Here is a 25,041-nt window from a genome sequence, read left to right on the forward strand (position 1 = left end):
TATTGCAAATTTTTAAAATACATAGATCAATATTAAACCAAATTATTTAGTTGATAATAATTAAGAGAAATATTTAATTAATTATTTTTTTATAAAAATAAATAAATCACATATTTATTGAAGAAAAAAGCAACAAACAGACAAGATGAATATTTAATTATTTATCTTACAATTCACCATCTTTCCTATGATCTAATGAAAAATAAAAACTCAAAATTTAAAGTGGATGAAAATTTTATGTTCATTTGAAAGTAAAAAGATGACGTGACAAATTACAAGTATAAATCCATCAACATTTGTTTGACTATTATCCTCTATTAAAACAGTATATTGTTTTTATAATTCTATATTTTAATATTTGGTCTACATAAGATAGTGACATCCTACTAAAAATAATATCATAATATTAAAATCAAATGTATATATATAATTGCAACTATTCTTATTTGGTATAATACCCGAATTGGTCAATTCTATTTTTCTTTCTTTTCTCTTTTGGTTCCTCTACTCAGAAATGTGCCTCACTAATCCCCTACTTTTGAAAATGACCCAATTTAGTCCCTCTACCCTTAATCTCTTCCCATCTAGTCACTCTACTATTGGAAATACAACCAAATAATTAACTTATTTTATAGTAGAATAGACTAAATAGAACCATTTTCAAAAGTAAAGGGACTACTTTGGAGCATTTCTGAGTAGAGGGATCAAAGGGAAGAGAAAAAAAAATAGAGGGACCAATTCGAGTATTCTACCTTCTTATTTATGACATGGCTTCCCATATTTCATCCATATATATAATTTTATAATTATTTTTGTCATTTCATGCACTTATTATCTTGCTATTGGCCACACTGAATGATAGTATTTTAACACTATTTACATATCTAATTATAATTGACTACGAATTATATATAAATACAGCATCTATTTATATCTAAATTTTAATTAAAGTTCAAGATGTCCATGAATTAGGATCTCTGATTTTTTTTTCCTTTACTTTAAATTAAAAAAAATGTTAAAAAATGTAAAGGCCCACGGCCCAATTGATGTAGCCCAAAGGAGCCCAGTAAGTGAGTTTCTAGAGAGCGATCGCGGGATCGAGTTGTTTCTTCGCGGCATCGTTGTCGTTCTCGTCATCAGAGCTAGGGTTAGGGTTTCCATCGCGAAGATGTGGCACGAGGCTCGGAGATCGGAGCGCAAGGTTCATGATCTCATGGATGCCGCGCGGCGCCGTGCGCAGCGCCGTGCTGTCTACCTCGCTCGCCGCCGTGGTGATCCCCAACAGTCGCTCCAGGTTGTCGGTACTCGTTGCCGCACCCACCGCGATGATGGCCTCTACCAAGCAGCTCAGGATCAGCAGGGCTTGTACGTGCCTTATGTGGCTTCTTTTAATTTCTTATCATGTTTTTGATTTCATTTGTGATTAGTGTTCATAGTTTTTATTGCTTCGTGAAATCAAGCGGAAAAATTTCCTGCTTGTGTTGAGGGAGTTTGCAAGCCGCTTTTGATCGGCTTGAAATTATCTCCTTCGAGCGAATTATTTGATAAAATTGGTGTGTAGCATGACTATATTGGTTTTGCCATCAATTACGAACATAGAAGGGAGATTGATTGCAGGAAAATTGTATGAAACTATGAATAAATTAAGTCATACAGTATTTATATATTTCACAACCAAATAAGCATTAAAGAAGTAGGTGCATTAATAAATATTATAATTGTGACCATATTGTGTGTTTTGTTGTATAAAACATATGGAAAGCAACTTTGCCCATTCTACCATATTTTATGTTCATTTTGATACAATTATATTATTTATTTGGCATAGAGAACTGTTCTTTATCTTCCTTTTTGCTTTTGGTATCATTGTTAGTTTCTCTTTTTTTTTAAAAAAAATTAATATATTTCTAAATTTCTCTATGTTTCAGGATCCCCTGGAATGGAAAACAGGATATATTGATCGACAGGTGAGTCCTCCCTCAGTTTATATTAGTTGTGAGGAGTTCTGAAACTGAAAGTTGCTCTTTCTTGGCAGATTTGATGGTCGTGCTCTTCTTGATTTTATCAGAGATTCTGAGTCCCGGCCTTTCAGGGCACGAGAAAAGACTGAGGAAGAAGAAGAATTAGAAGAGTTTGTTAATTTTGAGCGTTACCGGGATTTAATTAAGCATCAGCGCAGAGGATGTCGGTATTTTTTTGATTTCTATTATTATTTATTGCTGTTTTGTAGCATTTCTGTTTTGTCGCTATTTTACTCACTTTGTCCAATAATGAATGGAATGAGATCATTTGTTATTTCTTTTTATTTCTTTTTTAAATAAAGCAGTTGATATTTTATAGATATTTGGAGTGAATCGGTTTCTTTTTTGATAAACTTTTAACTGTCTGCAGTTACTGATGAAGAAGCTATGCAAAATGTTTCCCAGGAATTGGAGGCGAAGTCTGTTGCTCCTTTTGTATTGGAGAGGTTTGATCATTTTACTTAGTTTCATGCAGCTTAGTCATGTACCTTCTCACCCATCATGGGCTAAGTTTCTTGAGCCTTGGTTGAGTTCAAACCTTATTTGGTTATATCTAATTAATCTCACATTGACCAATAACATATTTGTTGGATGCTTTGAATCAGGTACTTGTTTGTGTTGGTCTCTAGATTTTTTTTTTCCATGTTTACCTTTCTGCTCTCTGATATGTATTACATTCTAAATTCTAAGAACTTTTTTGGGTGACAACTTAAGTGAGTGCTAATAGATTTTTTCACATTGTTTATTTGTTTTGAAACATATGTATGGTTCTCTGATTAGTTAATAATATCTCAAATAATTAATGGATATTTTGGGGAGCAAATCATTTTTTCAACATGTATAGTATAAAAATTGGATTACTTTAAAGGTACAAATTATGGATGAAGGTCTGTATTTTGTTCTCAGCTTTTCCATGCCCCAGAAAAGCTGGAGAACATGGACTGCATTGATGAATCTCTGTCTCTCTTACTGTTGGATTACACATTGTCTTTTTTTATCTGGACAGAACACAGTCATCACAGACGCAAGCAAGTAAAGGTTCATACTCACAGGTAGGTTTTTCCTACAAAGGAGATGGCAATGAGGAATCACATATCTCAGATAGTGATGAGGAGGAGGAAGAAGAAGAAGATGATGAAAAAGACTTTAGTAGCGATGATAGCAATGATGAAGGAATGGAAATAATTGCCAAAGATTTTGGTATAAAAAGGTACAATTGGCTTGTTTATATGGACAAAAAGGCCAAGGAGGAAGAGAAACGACAAAAAGAAATAATCAGAGGGGATCCCGCAATTGTAGGTTAACTTGCATCATTTTTTATTTTTCCGGTGTCCATGATGTGGGACTTAAATCCAAAAATCTGCAGAAAAAACTAAGCCGCAAGGAAAGAAGGAAGGCTTCTCAGATGGAAAGGGGGAGAGAGAGGGAAGCTGCATTAACTACAGGAAGGCCACTTCGGCGTGATCCTTACAGGTAAAACTGTAAAAGTTTCCTGTGTTTAGCCTTTTTTTTATGGAATAAACCTATTAGGTGAAAGTACTTATATTGCAATTTAATACGTCATTTCAATTCTGCTTATTAACTTGTCTAGGGAGCCACGCCAAAGTCCCACATATGAAGCTTATCCTCGATCCAGAAGGTATGGGGATTATCTTTAAGATTGTTATGTTTAATTATTTTACTTCTTGAGCTATTAGCTTTCATTAACTGGATCACTATTGTGATTGATCAAGGTCTAGGTCTCGCTCACATTCTCCATACTCAAGGAGACATGATCGTGGTCTACATTCTGATAGCACACTCCGAAGCAAATCAAAGACTCCCAAAATTGAGTATATTACTGAATTTGGGAGTTCGACTGACATGGGTGAACCCAAACTGGAAGGAATCTCCCCGCCATCATCTCCATTGCAAGCGGGTCTTCTGAACCGGTCGGGGCACTGGACCTTTATTACTTGCCAAGATAGATTGGACAATGTTTTCTGTGCTGCAGCTTATTCTGGTGATCGTTCTGGTTTAGAGCTGATCTATTGGGGTATGGGGATAGGTGAAGCATAGGGGTTGAACTGCGTGGGGGAGGGTATTTCATTAGGTTTGACTAGGATATGCCTTCTTAGTGTCCATATGGAAGAATGGTTGTTTCCTCCAAGAGCACACTTTCAGACCTTTTAATAAAATAGACCTGTATGAAGGCATCAAAATGCCTGTTCATAAGTGTTTGAACTATTGATATGGATATGTCTGATGTTGTGGCCTTTTGCAGGCCATCTAGTGAGCGAATCCTTGAGGCACTCCATGTTGATCCCGCATCTGCTCTGTCAGTTGAACAAGAGAAAAATAAAATGCCGAAGCCATTTGTGAGGTAATTCATTACCTGTTCACTCTAGAACTGTCAGTTATTATTTTTTTTAATGCTGATCTCTTGCCAATTCTTAGCAAACTGGAATGCTACGGGGCTGTTCCCTTTATAGCGTTGTAGTATGGTATTATGGTGTGCGGTGTTAGTCGTGATTCAAACATGAATGAGGGATATGTTATGTACTTTTGAATCTATTGTTAAATGCCTTATTGGAACTTGACCATGTGCATTATGTTCCAAAATTTTCCCACTTGTTATTGCCCAGTAGTGCTTGTATTGTTTTTTGGTAGGCAAGATTGTTTTTCTTTCCAACATTTTTTTCCTCAGTCTTATTCATTTGCGAATGACTTGCCACTATGCAACTGTTTGAAGCCTTTTGTTATGGCTTTCAATTATATCATGCTTTTAGTTTTCTAGGTTGATTTATTTGTTTATCTATTATTTGAAAATTTGAATTATTTGAATTGTTTCTGCTTATCACTAACTTAGTTTTTATTGTTTGTGAAATTAATGCTGTTATGTTTCATATCATCTTGATTTTTTACTTGTAAATATTTTTTCAAATTCTAGCACCTCATCGGCGATGGCAAAGCTTAGCAAGGCTGCTCCTGGTGGGTCCTTAAAGACCCCGCAGTCTGAGAAGAAGGAAACACCCCAAGAGCGGCTGAAAAGGATTATGAGTAAACAACTGAACAAGCAAAGTAAGGTTTCTAACCCTAGTGTATTATCAGCAATGAAGTGGGTTTGTTAATTTGATACTATGCTATGATAAAAATTTGAAAGGTACCACCTTAATTATTTTTTTTTCGTTTGTTTTTGGAGTTTGATAGAATCTCAAAGAATTTTTTTCAATTTGTGATTGTTGTTGCTGTAGTTCGCAAAGATTCTGCTGTTGAGATGGCTAAGAAGAAGGAGCAAGAACGTCAAAGGCGGGAAAAGATCACAGAGGCAAGTAGGACATCTCGGTACAGGCGCCACAGCCATAGTAGCAGCAGAAGCCCTTCGCCACCAAGGTATGTGTATTGCCTTCTCACTTGTATATCTTTGTGTCTTCCTCCAGGGGAAATAGCATTTCATGTTTCACTTGTTTGTTCTTCTGCTTGAAATATAAGCAATATTTTTGTGATCAGTTCTTTCCTTACAAGATTGTTGTCAATTTTGTCATTAATCATTGGTCATAGATTCCTTTGCCTTGAAGCACTTTTTGTGTTTTTATGTATCTTTATACAAGTCGCTTATATAACTCTTAGTTTTGCCAATATTTATTGAATATGTTAATTTTATTTAATGGGATGAAACTTCTTGTGTCAATTGGAATTCTATGCTTGCTTTGCTTTTAATGCTACTATTACCTAACGACTTCCCACATGCACATGCTTTTTCCTACCGTTTGGTCATGTTCCCCAATCATATTTTTCTGTGAAGGAGCAACTGTTGAAATTTTGAAATGATGTTAAGATCTTAGATAAATGAAAACCTCTTCTTAGTTCTTACATTGCTTTTAAAACTTTTCCTTCGGTATATGTGCTTTTGAAACTGGGTCAATAAAGCATTATTAGCTCAGTTTCTTGTGTGATCCAAGAAACATGCTTTTCCTTTTTTTCTCTTTTGTTTTGTGGTCTAAATGTCTGCTCTTCCCCTAAGACACCAAGGACAACAACTAAGACCCAAGTTGTAAGCCTTTTTCTTTCCAATAGAAGTTTGCAATAATTCCTTTGCCTTGTGTATTATGCAGAAGGTACCATGACAGCAGAAGTCGGAGCAGGAGCCCTCGGAGGCATCGTTCCCGATCCAAGTCCTATTCACAGTCCCCTCCAAGGTATTATAATGTGTTGTTGCTTTTGTACTAACCCAAAGGTTTTCCATTGATAAGTTCTCTAAGTTGGTGCCAATTCTTTTGATCAGGACAAGAAGCAGAACCAGGTATTGAATATGTAAAGAGCTGCTGCTATATAGATTTTGAAGGTACTTGAATTATGTGTGAAATGTTTCACTTCAGAATTCTACCATGTCTTCTTCTTGTAGCCATGTAGCCAAGTAGCCAACCCTAATGAACTATATTAACTGTGTCCGTTATTTTATGATAAAAAGTTGTTTTATGATATCACGACTCTTATATTGGGAATTCATTTCAAAATTCAATGCTCACAAGGGTAAAAAAAAAAAAACAATAATTATTATTATTTAAAACAATAGTGACATGGTCCCTTTGACTGGAAAGTGGAAAAGAAAGTATATAGGGCAAACAGTGTGGCGGTCCCATGCTTGGTGCTAGTCCGACAGTTTTATTAATAATGTTTTTAAATGTCTAGGTTTTATATATCTTATTTCTATTGTAGAAGAACATGGTTAGATCCATGTCCGGATCTGGAAAGGCGAGTTCCCGGTTGGGTCGGTGGTGCCCGGCCGACACGGGTGAATGAATAGCACTAGTAGTGATCGTAGGGCAGTGGCTGTGTGACTTAACTCGTTATCCACCCTACAAATCTATAACTATTTTGATCAATTGATTGATTGATTGATTTTTTTTATTTTTTATTTATTTATTTTTTTTTTAATTTTAGACGGTGAAGGGGGCGGTGAGGAATGTCACGTGCGGGGTGGCCTCCTCTCTCTCTTTCGGTCTAATAACTATTGCTTTCTCTCTCGTTGCCTATATTTTGTTTAGCATCTAGGACCTATTCATAGGGGGTGGCTTTATGTATCGAACATTGAATGTGTATAGTTAGGGTTTTGTTTTTGATGGAAAAATGATGGTGGATAAAATGGATTTTTATTTTTATTTTATTTTTTGGATTGGATGGGTATGTGTTTTTGATTTTTATTTGGAAGTGTGATTGGTTGATCATTGTTTTTTAAGATATTGGAAAGATAAGATTATAATTAAGTAAGATGTTGATTCTTTTAAGGTCTTTGGTTGTATTAAATACATTATTTGACTAGGTTATAGAGTGATAGTAATTTTGATTTTAATTGAAATTCATCATTGATCATAAATTTTTTGAAATAAAGTTAATGAATTACAGTTTTATTTTTTTTTAAAAAAAGCTAGTTTATTAGAAAATAAAGTTTCTCTTCATAATTAAGCAACTTAGTGCACCACTAAACTAATTTTAAATCTAGAACCAACTATTAATTTCATTCCAGTTTAATACCTATCTAAATTCTAAGCACAAACAGAAAATATAACTCTAGTGAAAGAAATAAATAAATAAATCAGAATAAATAATAGGTGAGAAACCACTGAAAGAAAGAAAGAACGTGGTTCACGAATAACTCTAGTGGCCAGAAATTAATAGCCAAAATTGGGCCTAAATTGTGCTTGGAAAATAAGAATAGAAAAAGCCAAGAAAGGAGATAATGTGGTATCTACATGGAGCATAGATGACAAGTGTGGATGAGAGTGATAGCATGGATGGATGGCCATGCACATAATTGTAGAACAGTGAATCACGTATGCATGGTCACTGTCCATGAACAATAAGAATGGTGATGGATCCCAAGGCATGGAAATTTATATACATGCCACCCAAAGAGAACATATTAAAAAGCAGTTCAGATGGCCTGTTTTCTTTTGTTCTCCAATTCATGGACCATGCCTTCATTTTCATTGCTTTTGTGTTTCCACTCATCACTACTATTCTTCTCATTCATCCCAGCAACTGGACAGCACTGTTCCCATATTTTAGCATGAGAGAGAAAGAAAGATGACAGACCACTATTTATTAAGATAATGTAAAATTGTTAAAAAAAAGTAATTAGTATTAAAAATAAAGGGAAAAAAGCCATAAAAACATATTAAAAATGTAATAGATTAGATTATTAAAAACTAACATTGTTAGCATCAGAAATTAATCTGGTTAATGTTACAAAAGTTTGAGTTTTGAATATATTTACTTACAAATATTACAAAAAAACTGATGCTAATTTTTGTTAAAGTACAATTAAAATAAATTAGACTAGCACCTTAATACACCAGGCAATTATATATATATATATACATTAAAAATGTGATTGTATGATTACAAGTTAATTAAAAATGATCATTAGTGTACTTTTATGACATCGATCATGAAGGTCAGGAAAATGTAATCAAGAGGATATGAAAACATGTTTGTGTAGGCTAAGACAAGGTTTGATAGTTTGTACATTGTCTTGTTATGATAGAACAGGACCATGCTAATCTTGTCTCAATGTCTTGCCACTTGTGCACCAATATAACAGTCCATTATTTAATATTATTTGGCCATCCATATTCCATACCATGCCATATTGGTTTGGACTTTACATTATTTGTCCTTCACTTGTCTTCCTAAATATTATATATATATATATATATATATAATAATTTGGTGAGTTGCGAGAGGATAGGAACTAGGAAAAAGATGGATAAAAAAAATTTTCAAAAGAAAACCCATGTAAGAGTCTATTCATGTCAAATCATTAGATCACATTGATTTGGCAGGGTTCGGTGATCCACAGTAAGAGAGATGGTGAGGGGTCACTCCCTCATCTTTTTGTTAGATCACTCTGGGCCATGCATGACCCCTTCTCTCCCATTCTTTGATAGCCTCATTCCATCCTAATTAATAGATGGGAAATCACACTCTTCACCTAACTATAACATAGTGCATGTCCCTCTATACATATATATTATATATATATATATATATATATATAAGAAATTTATAAAGTACTTGAATCATTGTTGTTTTTTTTCTCTCGCTCTCAAACAAAAGTATTGGTTACAGATTCAAATAGTAACATTTGTTAATAATATTTGCACAAAAGAATTTCTTTATTATTATTTTTTTTAAAAAAAAAGAAAGGTAAAGAGTGATTTGATTCGGAGAATGCTTCAAAATGGAGAAAGAGCATGGTCCATGCATGAAAAAGGAAAATATATATATACATATAAAATAATAGCATATATTCTATGAAGAAGTGATTGAATGATGTATAATATAAGTATATATAATATATAATATAATGCATGGGAAGGTCCCCATCGTAGCTTCTCTTTTGGTCTCTGGCTTAACTCTCTCTCTCTCTCTCTCTCCTTCTGAGCCTCTCCTTAAAATAAAAAATAAATAAATAAAAAGAACCATCTCAAGATCACGCTTCCGCGCGTGTGTTCTATTCCCCCCATTCCAGACAATGACTTCATTATTATTATTATTATTCATTTAATAATATATATATATATTTATATTTATATACTTTATATATTTATATTTAGATTTAGATTTTTTTTCACTATTTCCCCAAAAAAGAACCAACGTCAATACAACAACAAGGATGTTCTTTTTTTTCTTTTTTTTTTGAAAGAAAAGATATAATATATAAATATATATATAATAAAATAAAAATAGAGTTAGGAGCGGGAAACGGCTTCGGCGAGTTTCCCAATCTTGGCGGCGAGACCAGGCGGTAAGTTCACCGAGCGTCTTCGGACACTAGGAGGGTTGTAATCGAAGCCGAGAGCATCGGAGACCTCATCGGAATCCCAGCCGGCGCGACGGAGTGAGTCAGAGCAGCGATCGGCTTTCAAGACCAGCTTCTCTAAGGCTACCTTTTCATCGTACCCGTCGACGATGGAACCGTCAGCGACGTGGACCATCTCGGAGACGTCGGATTCTTCCCAGCCACCGTCGCGGAGGACGGAGCCGATCCGGCACAAGTAGTTGCCGACCCAGTTGGGGAGCTTAGAGGGTCGGATCTCGAGGAACTCGTCGGGGGAGGCGGAGCTGCTGCGGCGACGGCGATCGGCGGCGGCAGCGTCGCTCCAGAACTCGATCCAGCGGGGGGAGCGGCGGGAGGAGAGGGGGAACGGTGGGGGATTGGAGGCGGTGGAAGAAGTCGGGGAGATCGAGGGCGAAGAGGGAGATCTTGCGATCGTCGATGAGGAAGACGGGGTTGCCGGCGAGGGAAGGGAGGGCAGGGAGGTAGAAGCGGGGAAGGAGGGGGATGAGAGGGGAGGAGGGGAGAGAAGAGGGTTGGAAGGGAGGCGGGAGAGATGGAGGGAGGTGGCGGCGAGGGGGAGACGGAGGGCGGAGAGAAGACGGGGGAGAGGACGCCAGAGAGGGAAAGGAAGGGTGAGGGAGAGGAGGGATCGGAGATCGGGAGGGAGAGGTAGACCAAGAATGGCTTCGGCGAGGGCGAGCTCCGATGAGGTTAGGGCTGGGAGGAGAGGGAGGCCAGAGGAGTGGACGGCGGAAAGAAGGGAGTCGCCGGCGATCGAAGGTGCGGATGAGGATGATGAGGTTGAGGAGGAGGAGGAGGAGGAGACGGAAGCGGCGCGGGTGGAGAGACGGCGGAGACCGGCGGCGTGGGAAGGGGAGAGGCCGGCGGTGGGGCGGCGATCCACGTCGGTCATTGCTCGAGGATCGAGCTCGGAATGCGAACGATGTTTGAGTTTTGGGAGAAGAGCGAGATGGGATGGTGCTTATTTATATCGTTATGAAAGAGGTGGGCAGTGGTGGGCCCCCACGTGAAGATCTTTGTCCTTTTCCTCCTTTCGATGATGCCTCGGGATCTGGGAAAGATAAATACAAAATTATTCTTGGTTTTTTTTTTAATTATTATTATTATTATTATTAAGTTTATAAAATTAAATGGTTAGAATTCAAATTGATTGTATTAATTAAGGGAATGGTTTTAAGGAGTAAAGGACATGAGAGCATGATGGAATTAAGGATAGGACTTGTTAGTTGGATAACAAATTGTAGGTCCACCGGAAGATCCTACAAAGAAAAGGTTGGTTGTCCAGAACTGGCCAAACTCTTGCACATTTAGTTCGTTAAGTTTGATAATAATTAAGTAATTGCATGTGCTTTGAGATGGTTATATAGTTCCTATTGGCGGTTTCTGTTTTCCAAATGAATGGTTGATACTTAATATGGTCTCCTCCGTCTGCAATTCATGCACGTCACTAAGCTACGTTCCTCTTCACTCAAGAGGTATGGGAGTTGGATCTGATTTAATGGACTTTGTCCTCTGATCCAAAGGCAAGAACCTCCTCTCCACTCCTCTCAAACTCTGCCACTAACATGTGAATGTCTAGCACAATGGTTTAACACTTATAATCCTCTGTCAGTTAATTAAATTAAAACATCGATGATTACCAATAATCTCCACAAGAACAAATCCCGTCTCTGAAGTGATGAAACCGATTTGAGTCTCTCACTGTTATCTCCCTCTCTGTAATCCTTGATATGAACTTTGTAGCATTGTGACAATCTCCACAAACCCTTAAATTCTTAAAGATCTTAATTGAAGTCTTCGGCGCTGTGTTCATGAGACCAAAAGTAATGGCCAACCTCTCGCTATGGTTTGACAGTATGTGCTCCTTCTCATCCTCTTCGACATCTTGCAGCACAAAGCTGTAATCAGGAACATAGCCCAGGCTCTTCATTTTAGCCAACAGGATCACCGCCTCCTTACAAATGTTCTCATACTGGGGATGAGATTGATTCCCTGTGAAGAACACATTCACTTTGTTGTTCACTTCAATGGAACTCCATCCTGGTGTCTTCTGCAAGTGCCGCCGTTTTGCCAAAGACCGAACGTCATTGACTCCATCCCAGTCCCCGGTTTTTGCATACATGTTTGACAGGAGAACATAGTAGCCAACATTCTCCGGATCAATTTCAAAAAGGAATTCAGAAGCCAATGCACCAAGCTCAACATTGCCATGCACCCTACAAGCACCAAGAAGAGCACCCCAGACAGCACTGTCAGGCTCAATGGGCATTGTTCTAATCAACCCATAGGCAGCATCCAAGTCCCCAGCCCGCCCAAGTAAGTCCACCATGCACGCGTAGTGTTTCACAACAGGCCTGATCCCATACTTGGTCTGCATCACGTGGAAGCATCTCTGGCCACCATCAACTAACCCTGCATGGCTGCATGCTGATAACAACGAGACAAAGGTGACATTGTCTGGTTTCACCATTTCTTGTTCCATTTGTGAGAATATCCTCAGCGCCTGCTTGCCATGCCCATGGATACCGTAACCTGCAATGATTGCATTCCATGGCCCTGAGCTCGCCCGTGGTATTTCTTTTTCAAATAAAGCTACCGCTTCATTTAGTCTCCCACATTTCGCGTACATGTCTATCAGGCAAGTGCCGACGTAAACATCTGAATGCAATCCAATCTGCATGGCCTGCGCATGGATTCTCATCCCTTTCTGCAGGGCGCCAAGGTGTGAGTACGCTGGCAATACACTGACCAGTGTGCCCTGAATCGGTCTAATCCCTTCACTTTGCTCCATGGTTTCATATACATCAATTGCCTCATCGGCAAGTCCATTCTGAGAATAGCCAGTGAGAAGAGTATTCCAGGTGATTACATCTCTTACAGGCATTTTGTCAAACATTCTCTGAGCTAACTCCACCACGCCCAGTTTCGCATACATATCAACAATGGCATTTCCAGCAATTATATCGTCTGTGTCCCAACCTCTCCTGGTAATATAAGCATGCACTGATCGACCACTCAGGACATTTCCCTGATTGAGCCACAGCAGACGCCAGGCTCACTAAAGTCAGCACGTCCGGCTGAACACCACTTTTCTGCATCTCACTATGAAGCTCAAGAGCAGTATGTGGTTTACCAGCCTGCTCGTAAGCACTAATTATAGAATTCCAACTAACCAAATCTCTATCAAGCATATCATCAAACTTCTGCTGTGCACCCTCGATGCAACCCATCTTCGCATACATATCAATCAAAGCATTCGAAACAAATAGCTCCACATCCAACCCCTGCTTGATTGCAAACACATGGATTGCCAAACCCAGCAAGAGATCATCCAATGGAGCACAAACTGGCAGGACACTAGCAAAAGTCACTCTATCAACCCTCACTCCCTCAGCAACCATTGCCGAGAAAACCCTCACCGCATCAGCAGCCATTCCGTTCTGACAGAACCCGGATACCATTGCATTCCATGCTCCAGAATCCCTCTCAGGCATTTCCACAAACACCTTCTCCGCATCCCTAACAGCTCCAAATCTCGAATACATGTGCATCAAGCTGGATGAAACGAAGACATTCCATCCCAAACCCAGCTTCCGCACCAACGAGTGCATCGCCTTGCCATAGCTCAAGTCCAGTGAAGCTTTCAAAGCAACAGGGAAGGTGAACTCATCTGGCCTGACTCTGGGGCCGGCGAGGAGGAGACTTCTGAAGCAGCGACCGGCATCGAAAGGAAGGCCATGGTGGATGTAGGTGGCGATGATGGAGTTGAAGGAGAAGATGTTCTTATTGGGAGTGTGAGCGAAGGACAGGGCGGCGGAGCGGAGGTCTCCGAGGCGGGAATAGAGGCTGACAAGGGTCGTCGGGAAGAAGACGTCACGGATGCGGCCGGAGCTGATCAGAATCGCGTGGATGCTGCGGAGGCGCCGGGTGGATGTGCACGCGCGGAGCTGGCTCAAGTCCATACGCTTCTCTCATATGCTCAAAAGAAGCTGCATTTATTAACTACTACTCTCTATTGGATGATCACATATTGAAGTGAATGCGACTTTATTACTGTGAAAAATAAGATTTTTATTTTTTTGGAACAAAATCTAAAATTAAGAACTCTACATAAATTCTTTCCAGGAAAATAGCAAACCTGGAATGCTTCTCAAGTGATCTTTCATATGATGATGTTGGTGGGGCATTAACATGGTAATCTTAGTCTCAGTGTATATGTTAGCTGAGTTACCTATCAACTTCAATACTAGTTTTTCGGGTAATCAAAAACAAGTCCTTCTGCCACACTTCTGGTACGAGAAAGGCCGAATAACTTGTTGATGATAGCCAGTGCAAAGTCAATCACGGTTACAAGGCCTCTGCCGGTAATGAGATTCCCGTCGATGATGACATCAGTTTCATCATCAACTTGGCCAGTGAGCTTGGAAATGGTGGTAGGATGTGCGGTGGCTATTTTATCCTGTTACATGAAGATGAATGAGGATCAACATTTTCTGATTGTTCAATTCCAAGAGTGAGGGATTGATTCATCATGGTTTACCTTAAGAAGACCTTGCTTTTGCAGGACAAAAGGGGATGAACAAATCCCGCCATATATCCTTCCTGCTAGCTTTTGTTCTTTTAGCAACTTCTTTAGGATTCTGGACTTCTGAAGTCTCTCAGAACCAGTAACTCCTCCCTGAAAATTTTGAAAGTCCAGCAAATTTGGACATAAAAAATCCATGAGATACTAACATTTGCTTGCCATTTGCATTCTAAAAGTCAACAGAAGGAAAATACATATTGAGAACATTTTTGCAGAAAAATGGAAATAACTAACAGTACTCTACAGCTTACTGGAGAAAAATAATAATAAAGAATCCTGGGTGCATTTTACCGGAAGAATAATCAGATCATAAGTTGTGCCAGAAGCATCAGCTATAGACTTGTCTGCGACAATCTTTGTACTTTGAGATGCTACAATTTGTTTAGACTTCTCAATGGAAGCAATTACAACATACACCTTAGCCCGCCTTAGTATGTCAACCAACATTACTACTTCCATCTCTTCTGAGCCATTTGCAATTGGAATAAGAACCTGTTTAGAAGTTTCACGGAAAGTTACAAGAGCACAAATAATTCATGGTTCTTAGGTTGACCGGTCTATGCACAAAATACTTCCATTTAAGGTAGTGACCAATTATCCACATCATATTAGAGCTTTAAAAACCCTAGCTCTTCTTATATTCAGTTCAAACTAGCTCTATATTGCCACATCATTGCTGAGTGAAAACATGGTGCCACACACACTTCAGAAAAACAATGTAAAAAAAAAAAATCCTCTTACATGAGGGATCTGATCAAAAGACCAATCGATTTGATTGAATTCTTTCTTCTTATGGTGGCCACCATCATTTTTCATGAGCTGTATAAACAAGAGATGAAGAAAGCAGACTTAGGACAGATAGAAGTTTAACGATCTGAAAGAATATAAGCTGAATTTTCTCTCAACTAAAAAAATGGGAGCAAAATCTCAGTCATACAATTCATTGTAGCAATCATGCATCTCAATTGAAGGACAAAAAGTTGTTCTCACAACAAGCACCAATTGTCTCTAAATAAAATACAAAAGAAGGTAAGCCTAAATCCTGAAAAATAGTTGAGTAAATTCACTGTCTTCTTAAAAACACATGTAGCCAAGTGCACTCATTTAAGGAAAAATGTGCTTCTGCCTAAGCTGTAAAGTAATCCACATTTAGTCCTGTTACTAAATCAATCATGGTGGGGATGGTGACAAATGTAAGTGATTATGCTTCATTGAATTTTTTGGTTCCTCAATTAAATGTAGACTATCATTCAGCTTTCATCGGAATGAAAACATATTTCTATTGCTGTATTGCATGCCTCCTTCACCAACAAACTTACACAAGAGATAATTTGCAGAATGTATCTTGAATATTATTCTTTAGTAGCTATCCTAATTCTGTCCCAACATGAAGAGTCAATCACAATTTAAAATTTTTAAGGAAGTGAGAGTTTCGAAAACAGAGAGAACATCTTTTGATGACAAGAACAAAAAAGAAAGAAGAATCATAATAAGAAGTTACCAGAATTCCTCCAACCTCTGCTGCCACATTATCACCAAACAATTGTTGAACAAATGACAAAGCAAATTCAAAGGCAGTCCCAGGACCACGGCTTGTTGTTAGCTCTCCAGATACTTGGATGTTTGAATCAACTGAGCGAAAAGTTGGAAGCTTGTCCTTGAAGGCAGGATGACCAGTTACCTTTCAATGCAAATAACCATTTATGAGAACCACAAAAGAACCACTTCAGATGTTTCCCCTAATTTTTCAAACACTTGTGGTACCAGGAGGACCTAATGCTTACATGCTTTCTCTTGAGAAGACCCCAAGGTCCAAGAGCAACAGCAGGAGCAGCACATATGGCACCATATAATCTTTTTTTCTCAGCTTGTTTAACTGTGATCTGTCGAAGAATTTCACTATCCCTTAATCGTGCAGAGCCTGGCATTCCTCCCTAAATATTCATGATATAGATAGAAATTAAAGAGCAGCATACCTTGAGGGAGAACAAAAACATTTCTACAATCATGCATTGTAATAGATAGAAAGAACAGTCTTAATGAGCAATCATACTCAAATATGGATAACAAAGAGAGAAAAATTATAAACACCGCACTAGCTCCAACTTCAATTATCTAGAGAAATTTTAAAATATTTCTTTGCAAATTGCAAGGCATCTTGTTTAGTCCATACAAATCCACTTTCAGAAAATAACACATAATGCTCAACACCACAATCAACAAATGTTTCCAATTAAAAGCCATGAGCCATGACCATTATAATAACACAGCAGAAATGGTTGTTTAAGTACCACGAGAAATATTAAATTCAGATTAAATCAAAGCAACTTGCGCTGTAGGTAGTAGCAGAATTCAAATGTTTAAATTTCAACTAATACCTGCACCAATTTTCTATCAATATATATATATATATATTAGAACATGATATAAGGATAAGAGAAATCCACAAACCGGAAGAGCCACAAGATCGAACACCTCATCGGCACAATCCGAAATGAGAGTATCCGCTACTAGCCTGGTTCCAGAAGAGGCCATAATCTCGAGCTCAGGCTCGACGGAGGCCATGACAACATCAGCACCGGCACGGCGGAGGACGTCAACCAGAATAACCGCCTCCATCTCCTCACTCCCCAGTCCTACAGGCACCAAAACCTAAAAAACAAAAAAATGGAACAAAGACGAGGAGAAACCTAGATTCGATCATCAAAAGGCGAATGGAGAAAGGAGTGGAGAGAGTGGAAGACCTTCTTCTTCGGAAGAGCGGAGGATGATGGGATGGAGACAGGCGCAAGAGTGGCGCCCTTTTGCTTCGCCACCGCGCACAAGGGAGCTGGAGTTCGGGTGCGCAGCCGCGCAGGGAGAACGGGGCAAGGCCGGAGCGCCATGGCGGCCATAACTCGATTGCTCTCTCAGTCTCAGTGAACGAGCTCGTGGAGAAACGTTGCTTCGGATTTATGATATAATAATACGGTTTTACTTTGATAACCTTTTATTATTATTATTATTAGTGGAAATTGCCAAAAAAACCCTACAACTTTGCCAAATTGCAAAACAAACCCCATAGTTTGAATCTTGCCAAAACCCTCCTTTTCAACTCCATGATTTTGAAACCCCAAAGTACATGTAACGATTAAAGCGGAGTGTATTTAAAATTTTATGGACGAAAATCGCTGCAGAGTAGTGTACATTGCATTTCACGGTGTGAGAGGAAGTGGGTGGGTTTTTCTTAGGCATTAAACGGAGTGTTTTTATTTTTTTTATTTTTTTTATTTTTTTATATTTTTGGAAGTAAATATCATTACTACAGATTTTTATTTTTTCTAAAAAGAAATATATATATATATATATATATATATATTCACAAACTACTCTGGTTCAAAACCACATGATTTTATTGTAAAGGTAAACCATTGACTTTAAACCAAAAAAATAATACTACCAACAACATCAAAAATGAGATATCACTGCAATCCAGGCTTTAGAAAATTAATAATCTCCATTCTTTTCCTCCCAAAAACTTATTTTTCAAGTGTAATTTGTAGATGTTTGCCTGACAAAAATTGCTAGCAAAGTAGTTGAGTTCATGGGCTACAACAACCAAAATCTGGGTTGATTATAACAACTAGAGCCTAGACAATGTTAACTTCATACAAGGAAGAGGTGAAGAATTCCATCTTTTGTTTCTTTTCCCTCAAACATAGAACGGCCTCCAATTGACAGCAGTGATGGTAGAAGATAATTCAGGAAAACTGCACATTAAGGCTATTTCAACTTTTCTGACCTTCCAGGTTGATTGGAACATCTAACCCACTAGTCAACAAAGAATTGATCATTGCCGGTATATCACTCTTCAGTGAATCTTCTAGTGCCTGATCAATGTTTACCAAAAGCAAACCAGTTAAAATCACAAAATAAATCACACGGAAGCTTCAATGCTCAGATTTCATTACAGGACTGGTGGATATATATCCAAAATGTTTTGCATTAAAACGACATTGCATTTCATTAGATAGAAGAGTTCTGCAAAGCAATGGAAAATGACATCCATTTGAGGAAACAAAGTGATTCTGCATTGATGATTCTTGCATGTTTAGCACTAAAAAGAAGCCATCAGTCATAAGAGAGATTCTATTTTGAAATTGATGATTGAGCAAGAAATGACACTGGATAAAAAGCATGCTTATTCAATGATTTCCTTTTCCCTGTATATGGTATTAGCTCAAAAGAGTACCTTTCTGTCGTCTTTCTTTTGTCTTTTTACCACCTCCAATGGCCATTCATTGACAAGCTTCTGAAGTTCATCAGTGAAACTTGGCTTCTTTTGGTCAGGAAGAGTCTGAGCCATTGAAAGACATAGATTCAGATAAAAGATTTAGATATGTAAATATATTGGCTTTTTTCTGGGGGAAGTATAATGTCGGCCAATGGACACATTTCTTCACATCCAAGGATTTGTGACACTCAACAGCCATTTATTTTGAGTTTGTAACAGAGCTTATTTAACTCTTTCTCTACAGAAGATCAAGCATTCATAGAACAAAAATGAAAATTTGTTCAGTAACTCGTTTTAAATACAATTCACAGGCTTCATGTCAAGGATAATCGTAACTAATAAATAGTTCCTACCTGATAGAGAAGTTGAATGACAGCAGCAGCACCCTCAGGATTATGCTCAAGAAGAAAACCCTGTAATAGACTTGAATGAGAGCCACAAAAACTGAATACCACAATGAACAATGTATCACAATAATGTTGTGCACTTACCATAGATAGAAATGGGTAATGGAAGGGTACTAGCATTAGCCATTAGCAAACTAAAAAAGCAATATCATTGGAAAATCCAACAACTACCTGTGATTCTAAGGTAATTAGATAGCACAAACCAAAAGAATCAAGGTGCAATTTAGTAAGCATAAATAAAATTACAGTTTATGTGGGTTACTCACTTGGAAACATGAGCACTATGCTAACATAGTCTAACAAGCATGTGGTATGAAGTATCATAAGGAAAATGTTTACCTTTGCATATGCAAAACCAGTTGCAAGTGTATGCTGTTTCACAGACTTCGACCTTAGCTTATCAATTTTCCATATAGACTGAGCATCTCCTGCACAAATAATGTCAGCAATCTTTTAAATTATGCTTACACTTATAAACCACCTAAACAAAATTAAATCTTACACAGGGTGCTGCAATCCCAAAAAATGATCATTGATGTATGCTAAACTGAGACAACTACGATCTAACAAGAGGAGGATCACAGTAGCTTCTGTTTGAAGTTCAAGTAATCATCTTCTGAATGAGTACCACAATAAAATGTTTTAATTGCTTGTAACTAGAAAAAATACTAATTTGAAATAAATTAGAGTTGCATAAACTTAATAAATCAAGAAAGTCATCCATGACTTTCATGGAACAACTGCAACAGATTTTAAAGGGATGGGAATGCTTATATCTCCAATGAAAGAACAAGAAGCAAACTTAATAAAGCACTAAACATTGTAACAAAGGGTGTAGTCTCCCAATGATATTCACGATAACAGTACACGCATGTAGACCATCCAGTAGTTTATGTAACAAAGGGTATAAGTCGTACCAACTTTTGCAGCAAACTCCATCCAGATATCAAATGCAGCCCTATGAAGTTTTACCCCTGCCTTGCTGAATTTCTTTGCATATTTTGATATCAAATCCCATTTGTTTGTTTTGTAGCAAATGCTGCAATTGCCAAGCCCATAATCATGATTTACATGTTAAGTAGCTCGAATATGTACCAACGGGAAATAAAATTTCTGAATGTTCTGATGATAACTTTTCATTTGAATAGTTAACTCTTGGATATTTGTCAATGTATTTTAATAGTCCAGACACTGGTTATACTGGATGAAATTTGGCCATCATGGCCTTTCTTATTTGAGTTACAGACTAAAATTGAAATAACTAGTTTGTCTACTGCAAAGGAACAGTATAAATGGAACATCTATGACATACATCTCTGCTAAAAGATGCTTCAAAAATATTCAATGGCCAACAGTTCATAATTAAACATATAAACAAAAACATAATGCCTTTGAGTTCCCTTAATGTTATCATGGAAAATAGTGTTCATTAAAGGCAGACAAATAAAATAAAATAAAAAAATGAAAACTGATTCATTGTGAACTCTGCTCTAAGGAAAACAAATTGAAGCATGCTGAAAAGCACTTCCAGTATACAATGACAGATGATGATTTATAGAGAATCATAACTCTTAATTTTTAAATAGTGATGTTATTGATCACGTACTGGTAAACCGAAACATAAAAAAACATAATAAAGCCAAAATCTATACTTTTAAGGTACCTGAAGACAATGTCTGCAGTGCCAGGTTGCAGTGGTAATGAGTTCCTTTGCAATATTTGCATGATCTTTACCATAAGCTTAGCATCATTGTGCTCTTTGGCATATGACTGTGATGAAGAATTACAGTTAATTATTTGATATGGATGAAGAAAGAAAAATGTGACCCACCACTCACCAATAAATAATGAGCAGAACCAATAGTTGGAGTTAACCCGTAAACATTGTGTTTCCACAAGGCCTTTAAACCTGAATTCACAAAACAAAGATAAAATGAACAATTCCTTGCTAGCAATTTCTAGTTTGCAACTTATTGATATCTTCTTTATATACATCGGTGACATAGCATAATAATTTATCATCTTATCATACAAGCTTGTACTAGGATCTTATGGAAGAAACTTGCTCTCTTCAGACGTTATATTTGGGCCTATGATGCAACTTTAATGACCAATTATAAGTTAGGCCTATCATATGCTAATGAATTCACTAACATGTGTACATTACCTGCCCTTCCCTCCAATATAAGGGTGTTGGGCTCAATGGAGAATTGAGTAATAAATTCAACTTACAAAAGACAAAAGAAATCGCAATTTATGCTGGGATAAATATAAATAAAACGTACTAAATTGGGACTGGTTTGGTTAAATCAGTTCAGTAGAATTGGTCTAATTCACCAATTTGAGTTAAGGGCTATAACAGGCTAAGCTGCCCTGCTAACTAAAATCCAGCAGGCTCAGCTAAGTTTGATCTTGAACAACTCAGCATTGTCAGGTTAGCTCAGGGTGGCCAATAGTCCTATTGTATCTTGTAAGACCAAAACATAAAGAAGTGCTTGATTCCTAGCATGTACCAAGTTGAAAAGCTCATATAAATCATTCCTCTAGATATCATCAAACAAATTGCATACCATAGTCAAGGGCGGATGCACGGGCACAAGCTTCAGAAACTCTCATACAAAGATGGCAGTTAAAATTATCATGAATCCGAAGGTTAGATAGCCTCTGCATCCACAACACAAAATAAATAAATAAATAAATAAAAATAAAAATTGTGAGTGTCCCTGACTCAATAAATAATAAAGCACAACCATGAGTTGCTCTTTAGATGACGGGATAAAATGTCCTTAAAATGAAAAAGAAATTTATCAAGGTTTTTACTTAGCAGTTCAACCATTGCCATTGGTAAAAAGGAAATAAACAGCATAATATTGACATGGTACTAATTGTGCTGCCATTGGTGAAAACACCATGCTAATGTTAAAGCTTCCTGAGTAGGAACTTATTTACACATAATTAAACCAACAAAAAAAGGCAAACAAGATAATAATTATTAAGAGAATGAGTAAACAATTTACTAAGTCTGAAAATGACTAACAAATATTCGGAGCTTTTGAAGCATCTCAAAGAGTAATTTAATGTCCTCCCTATTTGAACAACTTGCGATTAGCGACCACAACCAAGCATTTGGAGGCATCGTTCTTGCTTCTAATGATTTAAGCATTTTTTGGTAAAGCTCCACCACAAGCTCTGGAACAAATAGTGAGAAATTATCATAAAAAGAACTTAAAAACTTGAACATAAGAATCAAAAAACAATTATAAATCATCAAAATAACAATATGAGCGGTCAGTGTAGCAACAGACTCCAAAGATTCCAATTTCCAACCAGAATTGTAATTCAATTCAATGATGCATTTGTTACAAAATGACTTTGAAGGCAAAGGACAAAAAGAAATGCAAGAAAAAAAAAACCCAAGTAATTCAAGTAAAGCTAGTCCTCTGAGGTCTAAGTTAGTTTAGCAAAACTAGTGAACACTTGTGTTTTCATGTTTAAAAAAAAAAAAAGATTTCAATCCTTGAAAAGATTACAGCATATGATACTTGCACACTGCCATCAACTTGCATGCTTCTCATAGATAAATCATCTGTTAAAATATTATATGGAACATCATCACAAGTAGACATGAATGGCTGTGTAACATAACCCCAAGTACTTAATTAACAAATTACAATGGTGAGGATGTTAGAATACACAAATGGTATATGGACACTGCATACATACTTTCTTGGTGCACATAATTGTGTTTTGCCCTATGTATTAGATATTTAGATCTTTGCTGCTAATTGTGCATGGGAGAACCTAATCTCCTCTTCTCCTTTCTTTGCCCGACCTTCCCATCTATATATATTCTCCACACCTGCCTTTTCTCATAAAAATCTTTAAAAGTCCTAACTATGAGTAAGAACTATAGGATGTGGTCTAAAGTTTTAAATTTTTCCAAGTAATTAAAACAGGATTGATAGATTTTATCTAGAGCCGATCCACTCTGTTGGAGACTGGCGGCTAATTCAATGCCACATGGCATGTTATTACCTTAACACCAGAAGAACATGCTGAAAGAACTACTCATTCGAGTCACTAACTGCACCACAACCAAGTCAAGGCTCCACAGCAAGGAAGCTAAAGTTTTGTTATGTACAGTAGTTTTATAATACAGGCAGCTATGTTGAGTGAACATGTGAAAAATATGCACAAACACTATTAACTAGAAATACAGTGAGGAGATCAAACCTGTGGGAGGTCCAGTATCTTTCGCCGCTGTTGAAGAAAAGGAAGCTCCTACCATAGGCGACAACGGCAGAAGATGTCGCTGAGTGAAAGGTAACAAATTACCATGACTAATTCCTACACACCAAAACCATGCCCAATCATTAAGATAATTAAAGAATAATGCATCAAAAAATTCTCTTTTTAGTTTTTTTCTCAAACAGCGAAAAAAAATACGTAAATCCAACATCTCTACCAACATTTGTGCAACAAAAAGCTCGTACAACCATTAATTCAGTAAACATTATCTAATTGAAGAACAAATTCAGCTCACTGCCTCAAACAACAACAGAGCGAGGATTCACGACACTCAAAACCAACGTATGACAGGAAAAACAACTTGACATTGACGATAGAGAATTATAAAGTCGAACCTTGGATCCCAGAATACATGGTTGAAATCCCATTCCGGGAAATCCAGCGGGTCGATTCCGAGAGCTCGCCGAGCTGCGGAGGAGGGGGGCCGATCGAGTTAGAGAACGGATGTAGGACGGAGCTCGATCTCAGTGTCCTAATGGGCACTCTCCGCAGGGCCACGATCGCCATGGCTAGGGTTTTCGAACCAAAGCCGCAAGGGTTTTTGGCTCCCGGGAAACAGAGAACAAAAAGAACGAGAAGCAAAAGGAAATAAGAGAGAGAGAGGGAGAGAGAGAGAGAGAGAGAGAGAGGGATCTATCGGGTTTCCAATTGGGCCCATAGCTTCACTGGTTGGCCCATTTGAAGTTTAAGGCCCCATATTTTTTAATAAATAATAATGAAATATTTATAATAGAGTTTTACTTTTACATGTGTTTTACTCCCTCTGTTCTTTTTTATCTGTCATAAACTCATGTTCTTTTTATTTGTTATTTTTTAATATCAAAAGCATTTATTTTTTCAAAATTACCCTAACAATTTATTCAATTCTCTTCTTGAAATTTAATATGAGAGATAAATGTGAAGATATAAATTAGAGATAATTTTGGAAAAGATAATTAATTTTTTATTAAATTATGTGAAATAATCAACTTTCATAGTATGTGTGATTCAGTTATTCACGACAGATAAAAAGAACGAGGGAGTATTATAAAATGACTTTTTTTTAAGTCATGGCCACATTTGTTGAGTTAATATATATAAGGAGAAAAAACAAGTAATGTGTTTGATATAATCGTTTTGGTTTTTAGTTTGTGTAAATAAAATATTTATAAAATATAAAAAAATTGTATATTTTATTATAATTATTTTATATATAGATACTTATTAATTGTTTATATAAATTTAAATGTTGTTGGGATAAAGATATCTAAAATGGATTAAATTTATGCAAACTTTGAAGTTTGAACAATCTTATCTGTTAATTATATATTATTTACATTTAATTTTTTATGCTGGCTTTAGAATATTTACAATAAAAATTTGACTTTAAAGCAAAATTTAAATACACATAAAATTATTAAAACATTCACACCAATTGAAAACATATTTATGTTCATCTACCCCTTCCTTTCCAAAAAAAAAAAATTCTAATGCAGATTCCAACGTAATGTATGCTCAACTTTTATTCTTTAAAGTAAAAGTGTCCCACAAAGAGTAAAAAGAAATAGTTGAAATTAACAATTTCATATATGTTAAGCTTACTTTTTTATTTTAATTATTTTTTT

At 37.0% G+C, this 25,041-nt stretch overlaps 5 protein-coding genes across 7 annotated transcripts; 1 reads left to right on the plus strand and 4 right to left on the minus strand.

Annotated features, from left to right (window-relative positions):
* The first annotated feature begins 1,094 nt into the window (after nt 1-1,094).
* On the plus strand, nt 1,095-7,167 carry LOC120249870 (CLK4-associating serine/arginine rich protein). 2 transcript variants are annotated; one of them, XM_039258559.1, is made up of 14 exons: nt 1,095-1,365; nt 1,929-1,967; nt 2,036-2,184; nt 2,392-2,467; nt 3,028-3,316; nt 3,388-3,494; nt 3,613-3,660; nt 3,755-3,952; nt 4,285-4,383; nt 4,951-5,081; nt 5,255-5,393; nt 6,116-6,199; nt 6,286-6,345; nt 6,945-7,167. In XM_039258559.1, exons 1-13 carry the CDS (start codon nt 1,169-1,171, stop codon nt 6,308-6,310), a joined length of 1,581 nt encoding a protein of 526 aa, XP_039114493.1. In that variant the 5' UTR covers nt 1,095-1,168; the 3' UTR covers nt 6,311-6,345; nt 6,945-7,167. The 2 variants fall into 2 exon arrangements, with proteins under 2 accessions (XP_039114493.1, XP_039114492.1); XM_039258558.1 differs by lacking the exon at nt 6,945-7,167 and having other exon boundaries at nt 6,286-6,496.
* Nucleotides 7,168-9,649: 2,482 nt separating this feature from the next.
* On the minus strand, nt 9,650-10,807 carry LOC120249872 (NADPH oxidase activator-like). The gene has a single exon (XM_039258563.1). It carries the CDS (start codon nt 10,754-10,756, stop codon nt 9,755-9,757), a length of 1,002 nt encoding a protein of 333 aa, XP_039114497.1. The 5' UTR covers nt 10,757-10,807; the 3' UTR covers nt 9,650-9,754.
* A 631-nt stretch (nt 10,808-11,438) lies between these two features.
* Nucleotides 11,439-14,080, minus strand: LOC120249869 (pentatricopeptide repeat-containing protein At4g33990). The gene is given in 3 exon segments (XM_039258557.1): nt 11,439-12,895; nt 12,897-13,853; nt 14,003-14,080. Coding segments are annotated over 2 exon segments (2,325 nt in total). The 5' UTR covers nt 13,827-13,853; nt 14,003-14,080; the 3' UTR covers nt 11,439-11,500.
* Nucleotides 13,849-17,388, minus strand: LOC120249871 (protein DJ-1 homolog C). 2 transcript variants are annotated; one of them, XM_039258562.1, is made up of 8 exons: nt 17,194-17,388; nt 16,901-17,101; nt 16,234-16,383; nt 15,966-16,130; nt 15,191-15,268; nt 14,741-14,941; nt 14,405-14,542; nt 13,849-14,323 (listed from the first exon to the last, which is right to left on the minus strand). In XM_039258562.1, exons 1-8 carry the CDS (start codon nt 17,341-17,343, stop codon nt 14,111-14,113), a joined length of 1,296 nt encoding a protein of 431 aa, XP_039114496.1. In that variant the 5' UTR covers nt 17,344-17,388; the 3' UTR covers nt 13,849-14,110. The 2 variants fall into 2 exon arrangements, with proteins under 2 accessions (XP_039114496.1, XP_039114495.1); XM_039258561.1 differs by having other exon boundaries at nt 13,850-14,323; nt 15,951-16,130.
* A 515-nt stretch (nt 17,389-17,903) lies between these two features.
* LOC120250236 lies at nt 17,904-24,048 on the minus strand. Its single transcript, XM_039259028.1, has 11 exons — nt 23,773-24,048; nt 23,363-23,476; nt 22,167-22,318; nt 21,700-21,793; nt 20,968-21,038; nt 20,793-20,899; nt 20,047-20,168; nt 19,469-19,557; nt 19,076-19,135; nt 18,681-18,785; nt 17,904-18,318 (listed from the first exon to the last, which is right to left on the minus strand). The coding sequence occupies exons 1-11, from the start codon at nt 23,942-23,944 to the stop codon at nt 18,217-18,219; spliced, it is 1,188 nt and encodes a 395-aa protein (XP_039114962.1). The 5' UTR covers nt 23,945-24,048; the 3' UTR covers nt 17,904-18,216.
* Nucleotides 24,049-25,041: the final 993 nt, after the last annotated feature.

The sequence above is a fragment of the Dioscorea cayenensis genome, chromosome 19, assembly GCF_009730915.1.
Source record: "Dioscorea cayenensis subsp. rotundata cultivar TDr96_F1 chromosome 19, TDr96_F1_v2_PseudoChromosome.rev07_lg8_w22 25.fasta, whole genome shotgun sequence".
In the NCBI taxonomy this organism is placed as follows: Eukaryota; Viridiplantae; Streptophyta; class Magnoliopsida; order Dioscoreales; family Dioscoreaceae; genus Dioscorea; species Dioscorea cayenensis.

Coding starts and splice junctions, on each gene's coding strand:
- LOC120249872 (XM_039258563.1), bottom strand. CDS start 10,756: ATGACCGACGTGGATCGCCGCCCCACCGCCGGCCTCTCCCCTTCCCAC.
- LOC120250236 (XM_039259028.1), bottom strand. CDS start 23,944: ATGGCGATCGTGGCCCTGCGGAGAGTGCCCATTAGGACACTGAGATCG. Junction 22,319..23,362: donor AGATACTGGACCTCCCACAG/GTTTGATCTCCT, acceptor TATTTGTTCCAG/AGCTTGTGGTGGAGCTTTAC. Junction 19,558..20,046: donor GGAGTTTGCTGCAAAAGTTG/GTACGACTTATA, acceptor TTATTTGTGCAG/GAGATGCTCAGTCTATATGG.
- LOC120249870 (XM_039258559.1), top strand. CDS start 1,169: ATGTGGCACGAGGCTCGGAGATCGGAGCGCAAGGTTCATGATCTCATG. Junction 2,185..2,391: donor TAAGCATCAGCGCAGAGGAT/GTCGGTATTTTT, acceptor AACTGTCTGCAG/TTACTGATGAAGAAGCTATG. Junction 3,317..3,387: donor TCAGAGGGGATCCCGCAATT/GTAGGTTAACTT, acceptor AAAAATCTGCAG/AAAAAACTAAGCCGCAAGGA.
- LOC120249871 (XM_039258561.1), bottom strand. CDS start 17,343: ATGGCCGCCATGGCGCTCCGGCCTTGCCCCGTTCTCCCTGCGCGGCTG. Junction 15,269..15,950: donor CAGAGGTTGGAGGAATTCTG/GTAACTTCTTAT, acceptor TTGTTTATACAG/CTCATGAAAAATGATGGTGG. Junction 14,942..15,190: donor CTTTTGATCAGATCCCTCAT/GTAAGAGGATTT, acceptor ACTTCTAAACAG/GTTCTTATTCCAATTGCAAA.